General features: G+C 53.1%; 1 protein-coding gene across 1 annotated transcript; it reads right to left on the bottom strand.

Annotated features, from left to right (window-relative positions):
* Positions 1–4,537: 4,537 nt before the first annotated feature.
* LOC133342336 (cytochrome c oxidase assembly factor 8) lies at positions 4,538–10,946 on the bottom strand. The gene is made up of 5 exons (XM_061551435.1): positions 10,571–10,946; positions 9,072–9,254; positions 6,955–7,018; positions 6,120–6,210; positions 4,538–5,444 (listed from the first exon to the last, which is right to left on the bottom strand). Exons 1-5 carry the CDS (start codon positions 10,736–10,738, stop codon positions 5,345–5,347), a joined length of 606 nt encoding a protein of 201 aa, XP_061407419.1. The 5' UTR covers positions 10,739–10,946; the 3' UTR covers positions 4,538–5,344.
* Between the last annotated feature and the right edge of the window lie 2,110 nt (positions 10,947–13,056).

The following is a 13,056-nucleotide window of genomic DNA, read 5'->3' as shown; positions in this document are numbered from 1 at the left end:
ACAGCGGCCATTTTTTAAAATCAAGCTCAAAGCTGGTGGCGTGGAGACGCGGGGAGTCCACCAGCGTCTACTCATCCTCCCTCCTTATCCTCCACCCCTCATCCGCCAAAAGAAGCTGCGGAGGCCCTCTGCGGTCCCGTTCGTGAGGCCTCCCCATGGCCCCGACCGTGGCCATGAACGGTCCGGTGGCCCAATTCGTGCGCAGGGAGAAGGCGGCGGCGGCGGCGGTGGTGGTGGTGGCCGGACTTGTGCGGGCCGAGCCCCGGGTGGCTCTCTCGTATTTCCCCGCGTCAGGACATTTCAGTTAAACTTAGAGCTGGACTAGAGCCAGGAGACTCGCCTCCGTGCGGCTGTGGCCAAAACACGAGGATCTTTGAGAAGTCAGCGATTTATTGTTTTCGTTCAAAAGTGGTCGTGCGGGGAAAATCTGCACGGGGTTTTTTTGTTGTTGTGTGTTGGTGCAGGGTTGGTCAGCGTGACCCCCAGCGATAGTCGGGCAGTGGCAGGGAGGGTTAAAATTACACGGTGCCGGATAAAGAAACACAGGCGGAGAAGCCACGGAAACACGGTGGGACACGTGTTTGTATAACTTCTTTTGTAACGTACGTATCCAACCGTGCTTATCGGATCGGAGATGAGACATGGGGGAGACACGGGGATATGAGGATGTGCAGCGACGGTGAGATGCATAGAGGGACAAGGAGAGGAAGGGAAAGGCGGGGAGATGTGGGGAGACACGGGCACATGGGGATATCCACAGCCTGCAGGTGCCATTGCTAGTTGTTTACCCAGGAGAGCCTCACTGGGTCTCAAGACTCTTCTTGAGGAAGTTGTCGCAGCACTGAGCATTGATTGCTATGCTTCTCCTTATCGCATAGTTTGAGAGTCACTGCAAAATGTTGCAAATGTGGACACTGCGTGTCGCTGGACCGACTCTTATTTCGAATAACGCCCCCCGGCATCCTCCAAGGTCCGCCGTGAAGCAGACTGCGCGTCGCATCTTCTCGGCTAATGCGGCCGCCTTATTAACGAGGGCGGCCAGGGGACTCGAACCCGCGAACCCTCCCTGCAAATGAGCGCTGGATGCGTGTCTTCCGCCCCTTTCTACCGTTGGCTGAAATTCGGGATCGTTCCGACTGAAATGAAACACCCGGCACCACCTATTTGACCTCGACTATTTCCAGTTCGCTGCATTCCATCATCCAGTATCGGGCTCAGATCACCATCATCATCATCATCATTCTGAGGGTACACGCAGAATAATTTTAAGCGCTGGTAACAAAAAAAAAAACTACTGCATCTCGAGGCGGGGAAGCACGACCCTAGAGTTTTGACGACTGCAAGGACACCTCTGCTTTTTGGAACGCCATCCTCTAACCAATTAGTGACACCCTCGGCAAAATGTGATCCACCTCAACCTCGTCATCCTGATTCTTCCCTCGCACCGCTTCACCTTTGGAATTCCCTCCCATCGTCGCGCTTTCTCAAACTCTTATACAATAAAAAAAAATCCGTATAAAAAGGCAGACAATGTTTCCTTCGTGTGTCTGTTGCTGAATGGAAAAAAATATACAAGTATTTTGTGTTACACGACCCACCATCTGCCCCATGGCCTTCTGGGAGTGCAATATTTCAGTAGCAAATTCAATTAAAAACTCTAATCCTGACCCACCCACCCAATCACTCACCCACCCTCTCACCCACTCACTAATTCACCCACTCACTCATTCGCTCACCCACTCACTCACCCACCTACTCACTCACCCACTCGCTCACCCACTCACTCATCCACTCACTAATTCACCCACTCACTCATTCGCTCACCCACTCACTCACCCACTCACTAATTTACCCACCCACTCACTCACCCAGCCACTAAAGGAAAGAAGAGAATAGAAACAATGAAGGGGGTCCGAAAGCACGGGGTGGAAAATAAACGTTTTGTAGGAGGGCCTTGCTGAAAGCAGAGAGTGAAAGGGGACCAGGTGGAGTTTCCTTGGGAGGGTGGTCACCCTTAATTTGTGGGTGACAAGCAGGTGGAGATTACATCCTGACACAAGAGACGCCGGGTTCCCGATATCTGCTCCAACACCACAGCAGTCACCGCCTGGACCGTCATTGCCCCACGTCCCCTGCGCAAAGCGCTCTCTTCACCGCTCCTGTGGATCTTCACACTGGGCAGCCACTGCCACAGGGCAGCCACAGCCACATGTCTGCCACAGGGCAGCCGCTACAACCTGCCTGCCTCTCGAGAGGCTCCATGCCGCGTCCTTCCTGCCGTATCGCGGGCGTCCGCACAGACGAGCGACTTGGCGCTGTGCGTCGATTTCTTCCCAAAAAACGAGCGTTTGCACCCTCCCGACCCCGCGCCCCCCCCCCCAACCCCGCCCCCCCCCAACCCCGCGCCCCCCCCCCCCACCGCGCGCCCCCCCAACCACACACGCCCCCTCAACCCCGCGCCCCCCCAACCACGCGCCCCCCCCAACCACGCCCCCCCCCCAACCCCGTGCCCCCCCCAACCCCGTGCCCCCCCCAACCCCGCGCCCCCCCCCCACCACGCGCCCCCCCCCAACCCCGCGCCCCCCCAACCCCGCGCCCCCCCCCCACCGCGCGCCCCCCCTCCTCGTGAGCTCACTCGGGACCCTGGTGAGGCGCCAGAGATTTGAGAGAAATCTGTGATATAGAGAAAATCCCCACACCCCATGGAGTATTGTCTACAGGACGAGTTGAACCTCCACGTGCATGTACCGTAGACAATACATCCTGGCTGGATTACCATATGCACGTAGCGGTTTGAAAATAAAAAAATGTTTTATTTAATTACAAAATTTTTTATTGAACTTGTTTATAAGTTCTGTTGACGAGCAGGAATGTCTCTATATGCATCGCTGCTGTCCATCTGCGTGCGAATTTGACCCATGGCACGCACTGGTTGTCGTGTCTATTGAATTAATTTAGATTTTTTTTTTGCCATGTCCGTGATCCAGGTCGTTCTTGCCAGCGAGGCTTGTAACATCCCCGTCGCCCCGAGCTCTGTTCTGGTTAAACACATTCACGTCAACTCGTGTTGCGTAGGGGGCGGTGGGACGTGGGCCAGCACTGGCGCGTCACAGCGCGCCTGTTGCGAGAGGCTCGACATTCAAACCTGGCAGGCCGCCGTGGCAAATACCTGTGCGGGTGTTTTAATAATGAAAAAAAATTTACCCGTAAAAACAAAGTTTTTCACTATAAATCCTTTATATGCGTGGCATCGGTTTTATTTTATTATTCATTTCTGTTTTTTTGAGTAAGAGTTTCATTTTTATCACATTGGTATTTTAAATTAAATATGAAAAAAATAATTCCTAAAAAGTGGAAAATTTAGGAAAACATTTTTCACGAAAATAAAGTGTCACGCACAACGAGTCTGTGTGCAAAATGTCAGCTCGATTGGATCACGGGAAGTGGGTTAAAAAACGACCGAAAGATTTGCACGGTCGTAAGCGCGCAAGCAAGTGAACTTAATATAAAGGATTTTAAAATAACTCTTAGACTGTGCGCCGTCCGCTTAATTTCGACAAGAACATTGCGTGCTTGACGTTAGCGTGCAAATACAAAAACACATGTTTTACCTGCAAACGACTCGAATGGGATCCCAAATAAGTCCTCATCGCCCGCGACTGGCTGATGATTTCCCACTTGGCAGGCGAGCTGCTGAGTCAACCTGTGTCGCACAGGGACGGCTGCCACTGCGGGAGGGGGGGGGGGGTGCCCTTTGAATGATTGAGATGAGATGTCACCTTTCGCCCAGTAAAAACAAACCATCAAAAACATATCACAATTATGACGCAGCCTCACCGTGCATATTTTATTGCCCAACCGCTGTCCGGCTCCGTGCAAATTTCGCGTGAGCCGAGGTTCCGGATTTGGCCGGACTTTTACTCCTCCGTTCGACTCTTCCTGCAGCTGCAGACGCCGGCCAGGCGTACGAGGCTACCTGCCACGTCCGACCCCCCCCACTCCACCCTCACCCCGACCCCCGTGAGCGACACCCGAGCCCCTGCTGCCGCAGCTCCGACTCTGATCGTTCCCCGCCAGATTCAATTGCAGACGTCTATTTTGGTCGCAAGGTCAAAATTGCCCTCCGAGGATCCTAATACACGCACTACACATCTCACCCGTGCGTGCGTTAGCGCGTGAGCGCTTTAAAGCTGCGCCATTTGGCTGCCCAAGCGAACTCCTGACTCCCGGGTGACCCTGGCCGTGATCGGTAGAGGCGCACGGACGCAAGGTGGTGGTCACCTTCCTCCTGCACCAGAGCCCCCTCCACCTCCCCCCTCCCATCGGTTTAAACCCGGACAGCTTGCGCCGCCAGAGTTCACGGTGAGAGGGGCGCGTTGACAGAGGGCAACGACAGGCGGTGACAAAGGGTGACAATGTGCGGTGACGAAAGGGGGTGACGATCAGGTGCAAGGGCAATGATTGGTGGCAGTGGCTGACGAGACGGGGGTGGGTGATATGCGGTGTCACGTGCAGTGGCAACACCCACGGCAACGGCTCGAGACGAATAGGTCTTTATTTTATGCAAAGGAAACTCCGGCTCGCAACTCGTTCGCAACACGCGGGACACACCGTGAGGTCACCATCCCGCACATCCAAACTTGCGTTTACTTCCGGCAGTGTGCGGCGTCCGCGGGCATCGCCTGGACCCCCAGTTTCCTCCAGGATGAGCCTGAGACTCGTTGGAGCTGTCCTGGCTGCCCCCGCCGTCGCTTGTTGTCAATGTTTTTGTTGTTGTTGGTGCTGGGCCCTGCTTGCTGTGCCGCAGTGTTGCCATCTCTCCTCTCTCTCAGATGATTTCCCTGCCTTGACCGCCCCTCCCCCTCCACCCCCTCCGCCTGCTACCCCGAGGTAGTTTTTGTTCATTCTTGTAAAGTGTCTTGAAATGCGATTTTAGAAAAAAAATGTTTACAAAAACATCTCATTTTTTTCGCATGACGCAATTCACGAAAATTGCATCTGAAAACGCCGACAAATTCGAATTTTTTTAACTCTCGCAATTTTCACACGGAGGCCATCGGGAGTATACAGAAACAAGCGCGTATGCAGCCAGAGCGCGATGACAAAGGCCGCTCTCACGACATTTTACCAACTTGCCGCGTACACGCAACATACTTTCAAATTATTGTAAAATGGTTGTTGTGGTTGCTGTGCCCAGAGCCGAGCCACAGGCACGATGCGCACAGATCGCCGGCTCCGGACGCGGCCTCCGCGCGGCGACCACGTCAGCCGGGAGACACGGGCGGCGGCTACTTCCTCCCAGTAGCCAGCAGTGACTACAGCCACCGCGCGGGGAGTCGCGAGGTCACCGGGGGCGACCGCCACTCAGCACAAACCTCCAGGCTCGGAGCACGGCCACGCGACCCATCATCCACGTCATGGTGAAGTTCCTGCGGTACCACTCCCTGCGGGAGAACACGCACGCACACCACAACACAAGACTCCCTGCAGAAGCGCACAACACTTCCTGAACATGGACACAACAACCAACAGGAGCATATACACACACACAAAACGCAACACTACCTGCACATGGACATACACACAATGCTCCCTTCAGGAGCTCGCACAACACTTCCTGCAGGAGCACACAAACACACACAACACTCCCTACAGAAGCACACACACACACACAACACTCCCTGCAGGAATGCACACACACACAACACTCCCTGCAGGGGCACACACACACAACACTCCCTGCAGGAGCACACACACACACACAACACTCCCTGCAGGGGCACACACATACAACACTCCCTGCAGGAGCACACACACACACAACACTCCCTGCAGGAATGCACACACACACACAACACTCTCTGCAGGAGCACACACACACACAACACTCCCTGTAGGGGCACACACACACAACACTCCCTGCAGAAATGCACACACACACAACACTCCCTGCAGGGGCACACACACACACGCATGAGGCTCCCTGCATAACCACCAAACACTCCCTCAACTTGCCATCAACATCCATCACCATGGGCTGTCTCACCATGGTGACGCAATGTTGACATGTCAACACGCGTGTACAACTGCGCGTGGCACTCGCACACGAGGACACGCACTTGTTATAGTTGAGGTGCTTGGTGTAGTTGTCATCCAGAAAGCCTTTGTAGAATTCTGCCATCTCCTCCACGCTCAGACTCCTCTTGGAACCTACACGCAGGAATCGTACGAATCTCACCATCGCTCGTATTCACGATCTATGCGCAGACAAGTCAAATTAAATCAAAGTGATTTCCTGCTCAAATACTCATCTCCACCTTTTCCTATCCATGGCACATTTCGAGCTTGTTTAAACTTCACGAGCCTGCCAGAACAGCTCAACCCTGCCAGCACACGTCCCATCTACACATGCACACACACACCTCCCATCTACACACACACACACCAATCCAGCCAGCACAACTCCCATCTACACACGCACACACACCTCCCATCTACACACACACACACCAATCCAGCCAGCACAGCTCCCATCTACACATGCACACACATCTCCCATCTACACACACACCAATGCAGCCAGCACAGCTCCCATCTACACGCACACACACCGACCCAGCCAGCAGACCTCCCATCTACACACACACACACACCTCCCATCTACACACACACACCTCCCATCTAAACACACACATCAATCCAGCCAGCACACCTTCATCTACACACACACATTGACCCGGCCAGCACACCTCCCATGTACATTGACAATCCACCATGGGTCTATCCACGTTCACAACCCATAATATATTTCGGCATCAGGCGGACACCACATCCAGTACACCTTTCGCTCCAGGCTGCGGCTACCGGTCATGTGCCAACTCCAGTCTACACGGCGACCTGCAAAATGTTCCAGTGGGAGGTGAATCCCTGGGAGGGGGTGGGGCCGAGACTCACCATCCTCATCGTGAGTCCCCAGCCCTTTATCGCGCAGACGCTTCACGATGAACTTCTGCTTCTCCTGCGTGGGCACAAGGTGGTGTGGGCACAGGCGTGGGCATGGGTGGTGTGGGCACAGGTGGAGCAATGCTGCTCACATCTCACAGCTCTCACAGCTGACCTCACACCGCATCAAACACAAAGATGCCCCCCCTATAGCCTGAACAGACTGTAGGGGCAAGTGTTGTTGGGGTGCAGCGCCTACGAAGACCGGCACGGCACACGAGGGGGCGGGTGGCCAGCACCACGCCCGGCCGCTTTTGTCTCCCCAGTGGCGGTGTTTACACATCGCAACAGGTACTCGTTTGAGGTTGAGTAGACCTACGAGAGGCCCAGGACAGATGCAGATAATCGTCACTGGTGTTGGCCGTGAGCGGAAATCGACTTGGGTCGCAGATTCGGAGTGCAGAGCACTAACCGTTGCACGACTTGCTTTTTAATTTCGTGCGTTTTTAAATACTAGATAATAAAAGACTGCCTTCTCCAGGTAAAATTTTTCTAAAAATATCATAATGAACATGATATGATTTTTTTTCATACGATCAGTCATGAACAACTATTTCAAATTTTGTAATATTTACACGAACAAAATTGTTGATTTGATTAAACTTCTTACATTTAAAGACGTACCCATCGGAAACCGCTCAATTTAAAGATTCCATTCTTTATTTATCAGAACGAACAAAAATGTATTAACGTAATCCTCTATGAGGGGAAGGCCCTATCTTCTACCGTTTTCAAATTATTTAGATTTGAACATTAAAGAAATGCGGATGTTTTTTGTTCAAAACCGCTTGAATCCGAAATATCTCAAAAACAATCAAATATAGAACCCCAATGGTTCTCGCTTTATTTTTATTTGCCAGTTAACCCTCTTATTAAATGAAAAAACCCGCAATCTTATATTTTGAATGGTTTCTGAATGATACCATGCACAAACATGTTTATGAGGCACTTACAATCGAGATTTGAGGGCCATAAATTAACAATCTCAGATTTTCTGATTGTTCCTGTTATTTGATTCCTAAAAGCTACCTGTGTACTAAAAGTGAGCTTTCTACCTTGTCGGGAAGTATTCACTAGCTTTTTGAGACATACAGATTAAGGTTTTTATTTATAAAGAAGATACACTATTTGTTGTTTAAGTGATGAGTTAAGAAACGCCTAAATCTGTGCTCTCGGTTTGCCTGGGTGGAAAGTGGACAACGTCTTAGGAGCGCCACAGTGGCGAGATGTTAACTACCTCGCCTGGTATGGAGGAGGTCCTGGGTTCGATCCCAACACTGATACATGTATATTTGGAGTTTGAGTGTTTTTCTTGTTGTCGCATGGATTTTTCTCTGGGTCCCCTGGTTTTTCCCTCCACATTTAGAATCAACGCGCTATAAATTTCGACATAAGCCACTTCGTTGAACTATCATGTGCGGCCAGGTTGCCTTTAAAAAAGAGCTACATAGCTGAGTGGGCCTTAACAAGTAAAATACAAAAAAAAAAAGTTTAGTTTAGTCTTTGCCCAGTCCTGGCCAGCTGGCTCAAAACGTAACAAAACACATTCCTGCGGAGGGAGCTGGTAGGAACGTTGGGTTGCTCGGTCAATGGCCAGGGTCAACGGCGGCGTAGTGTATTCCGCAAATATGCCCGACTGTGAGGGTGGGCACAAGCCGGCGTGAGTAGGTTAAACGTTGAGTTTTATAAGGGCACCACGGGGTGACCAGCCCCTCCCCACCCAGCCCCTCCCCACCCAGCCCCTCCCCACCCAGCCCCACCCTCCCCTTCCCACCCAGCCCCTCCCCACCCAGCCCCTCCCTTCCCACCCAGCCCCTCCCTTCCCACCCAGCCCCTCCCCTCTCTCCCCACCCAGCCCCTCCCTGCACGACGGACGGACAGACACAATAATCCCCTGTGGGCTGGTGTAACCAGGAGGTTCCTACCAGTGTTAATTGATCTCACCACTTCTGACACACACTTGTGACCTTGTCCCCTGCTATATGTTCAAACGCAGCTATGTTAGACCCCCTAAGGAGGGGGGGATGGGGGGATGGGGTCACAGAATCCTCTCCCACGCCAGCCTTTACCCGGCTGAAGGTCAGGTTCTGCTCGCTCCAGAAGTGGTGGCTCCACGCCTCGGTGTCTCCACGCAGCTCGCGCAGCTGCAGCTCCAGCGGCGACTCGGCGGGTCGTCTCCCCACGCGCACGGGACGCAGGTTCGAGTCCCGGTCCGGGGGACCTACCCAGTCCCGCTCGGGCTCCGCGGGCGGCTGGGTATGAGAGAGGGCCGGTGAGGTGATGCCGGGGGGGGGGGGGGCAGAGTCGCTCATGTCGGGCACAACATCATTTTGTAGACATGCCAGAGGAGTGGAGTTCACTCCGAGTTCGTCTAGTTACCACCACAGTGCAGCCAATCGGTCTCGTCACTCGTGAGTTCGTCTAGTCACCATGTTTGTGCGTTCATGCCAGGGCAGTCGTGTCACTCCGAGTTACATTCTTCGGGTCTTTCGGTAAAGTCACGTAGATAGGTTGAAAGAAAACAACAAAAAGCTGCGACGTTTCGATCGCAACACAAGCGGGCGTCATCGAAAGACCCAAAAGAATATGAATTCCTGCCGCCACGAAAGCTTTGAGTGAAGATTCACTCCGAGATAACCAAGGCACTGCAAGGGAGTGCAGTCATGCAGTCATTTAGTAGTCGCCCAGTGAATAGTCACTAGGAGTGAGTCACAAACTCATTCCCAGTCGTCTGGTCACTCACTCTGATCACTCACTGATCACTCACTCATTGATCACTGTAGCCACTGTGATCACTCACTCTGATCACTCACTGATCACTCACTCACTGATCACTATAGCCACTGTGATCACTCACTCTGATCACTCACTGATCACTCACTCTGATCACTCACTGATCACTCACTCATTGATCACTGTAGCCACTGTGATCACTCACTCTGATCACTCACTGATCACTCACTCACTGATCACTGTAGCCACTGTGATCACTCACTCTGATCACTCACTGATCACTCACTCTGATCACTGTAGCCACTGTGATCACTCACTCTGATCACTCACTGATCACTCACTCTGATCACTGTAGCCACTGTGATCACTCACTCTGATCACTCACTCTGATCACTCACTGATCACTCACTCATTGATCACTCACTCTGATCACTCACTGATCACTCACTCTGATCACTGTAGCCACTGTGATCACTCACTCTGATCACTCACTGATCACTCACTCTGATCACTGTAGCCACTGTGATCACTCACTCTGATCACTCATTGATCACTCACTCATTGATCACTGTAGCCACTGTGATCACTCACTCTGATCACTCACTCTGATCACTGTAGCCACTGTGATCACTCACTCTGATCACTCACTGATCACTCACTCATTGATCACTGTAGCCACTGTGATCAGTCACTCTGATCACTCACTGATCACTTACTCTGATCACTGTAGCCACTGTGATCACTCACTCTGATCACTCACTGATCACTTACTCTGATCACTGTAGCCACTGTGATCACTCACTCTGATCACTCACTGATCACTGTCGCCACTCACCTGCGCCGCGCTCCTCGCCTCACGATGCTCGCCGCTCGCCGCGGTCCGGGTCGCGGGTAGGCCCAGGGTGGGGAGGCCCACGGGGCCCAGGGTGGGGAGCCGTAGGGGGCCCAGGGCGGGGAGGCCGCGGCCTCCCGGACGCAACCGCAGCAGCAGCAGCCGCCGCATGGCCGCGCTCGGCGCGGGTGACCTCCGAGGAGAGAGCCTCGGGGTTCGATCTCGGTGTTCGATCTCAGGGCGAGCGGCTGCTGCGCTCGGCTCGAGCGTGGCCTACGGCTGCTGGCGAGGAGGAGAGGGTTCGAGGGTTCGGTGAGGGTCGAGAGAGCGCCAGGGACCAGACAGCAGTCGGTTCTGAGGAGCAGGCCAAGGCTGGGGGGGGGGGGGGGGCAAGGCGGGGGGGGGGGGGCTAAGGGAGAGGGGAGGCGGCCCAGGGCCGAGAGCGCCCCCACGTGGCCACCTCCACCACCACCCCCCCCGTGGCCACCTCCACCACCCCCCGTGGCCACCTCCACCACCACCCCCCGTGGCCACCTCCACCACCACCCCCCACGTGTCCACCTCCACCACCCCCCGTGGCCACCTCCACCACCACCCCCACGTGTCCACCTCCACCACCCCCCACGTGGTCACCTCCACCAACCCCCCCCGCTCGCCCTCTGCTCGGTGCCATGAGCGCGGCAGTGAACCCGTGCGCCATCAACATCAGCAGCAGCATCGAGCAATGGTCAATCCACTGCTGGATTATGGCCTTGCAAAGTCGTCGCCATCTCTCGCTGTCCTGCGATGGACCTCGTGCACCTCGCTGCTGCACTCGAACAACCACCCACTCAATTAACTCACTCAACCACCACTCAATTAACTCAAACACAACCACCACTCAATTAACACTCAACCACAACCACCCACTCAATTAACACTCAACCACAACCACCACTCAATTAACTCACTCAAACACAACCACCCACTCAATTAACTCACTCAACCACAACTATCCACTCAACCACTGAATTAACCACCCCATACACCACTCAACCACAACAATCCACTCAACCACAACAATCCACTCAACCACAACTATCCACTCAACCACAACAATCCACTCAACCACAACAATCCACTCTAGCACAACTATCCACTCAACCACTGAATTAACCACCCCATACACCACTCAACCACAACAATCCACTCAACCACAACTATCCACTCAACCACAACAATCCACTCAACCACAACAATCCACTCTACCACAACTATCCAATCAACCACTGAATTAACCACCCCATACACCACTCAACCACAACAATCCACTCAACCACAACTATCCACTCAACCACAGCAATCCACTCAACCACAACAATCCACTCTACCACAACTATCCACTCAACCACTGAATTAACCACCCATACACCACTCAACCACCGACTCAACCGCTCCATTAACCATTTCAAAATCAGAATGTTTATTTTATCCTGGAGGAATCCGATGAGATAGGAAGCTCTTTATCACAGATGTTCAGTAGAGGCAGGTCAGAATGTTACAACAACAATACAAAGTATTGGAAAGGTAAACAAATAACTTGAAAATACATACAAATAAAACTAAACAATTGTTTATCTGACCAGGTAAAGCCCATTTAACGAAAAGCTTCTTTTTTAGAAGCCACCTGGCCACAAATGATAGCTCAGTGAAGTGGCTTATCAATGTGGACATTGATATCACTAAAATAATGTCAATAATCGAGACGCGTGTTTATAAACGTGGGGAGACGCCAACTCGAACCCCTCCCCCCCCACCTCGTGCATGCCGGTGACATGACGTCATCGCGCCAAACACTGCCCCAGTGACGTCACCAAGCCTGGCCGCGATGACGTAACTGCGCCTCACAGTTCCGCGCTAACGTTCATCTTGCCAAGCCGTAACTAGGTGACGTCACCACGCCATTCCAAAACGCGGGGGACGTCGGTGCTTAACAGAAACGCGGTGACGTCACGGCGCCGATCAATAACGCGGTGACGTCAGGGCCGGATTAAGGCACGAGGCTTTATTGGCTGCAGCCCAGGGGCCTCCGCCAGCTGGAGGGCATCCAGAGATTGAAGTGAAAAGTTATTTGTGAATGCTGAATTGTATTTGTTGTTAGCCTTGTAAAATATACTTTTTCTTTAAGTTTGTTTTCCTTTTCAAAATATTCCTGGGGGCCTCACAGTACCTGGAGCCCAGGGGCCTACACAATCTTAACCGGGCCCTGGGTGACGTCACTGCGCCAAGCTGCAACGAGGTGACGTCACCGCGTGAAGCCCTAACGAGTGACGTCACTGCGCCAAGCCGTAACGAGGTGACGTCACCGCGCCAAGCCGTAACGAGGTGACGTCACCGCGCCAAGCCGTAACGAGGTGACGTCACCGCGCCAAGCCGTAACGAGATGACGTCACCACGTTAAACCATAACGCCCAAGGTGACGTCACCACGTCGAACCGTAACGAGGTGAC

This window comes from Lethenteron reissneri, chromosome 14, assembly GCF_015708825.2.
Source record: "Lethenteron reissneri isolate LAM-NWPU_2019-01 chromosome 14, ASM1570882v1, whole genome shotgun sequence".
Classification (NCBI taxonomy): Eukaryota; Metazoa; Chordata; class Hyperoartia; order Petromyzontiformes; family Petromyzontidae; genus Lethenteron; species Lethenteron reissneri.
This window is presented reverse-complemented; position numbering and strand designations above follow the sequence as displayed.

What these genes read in the sequence shown, in the direction of transcription:
- LOC133342336 (XM_061551435.1), bottom strand. Translation starts at nt 10,738, where the DNA reads ATGCGGCGGCTGCTGCTGCTGCGGTTGCGTCCGGGAGGCCGCGGCCTC. An exon ending in AGAACCTGACCTTCAGCCGG is followed by an intron (nt 7,019 to 9,071) that starts GTAAAGGCTGGC and finishes GTGCCCACGCAG; the next exon opens with GAGAAGCAGAAGTTCATCGT. An exon ending in GGGGACTCACGATGAGGATG is followed by an intron (nt 6,211 to 6,954) that starts GTGAGTCTCGGC and finishes TCCTGCGTGTAG; the next exon opens with GTTCCAAGAGGAGTCTGAGC.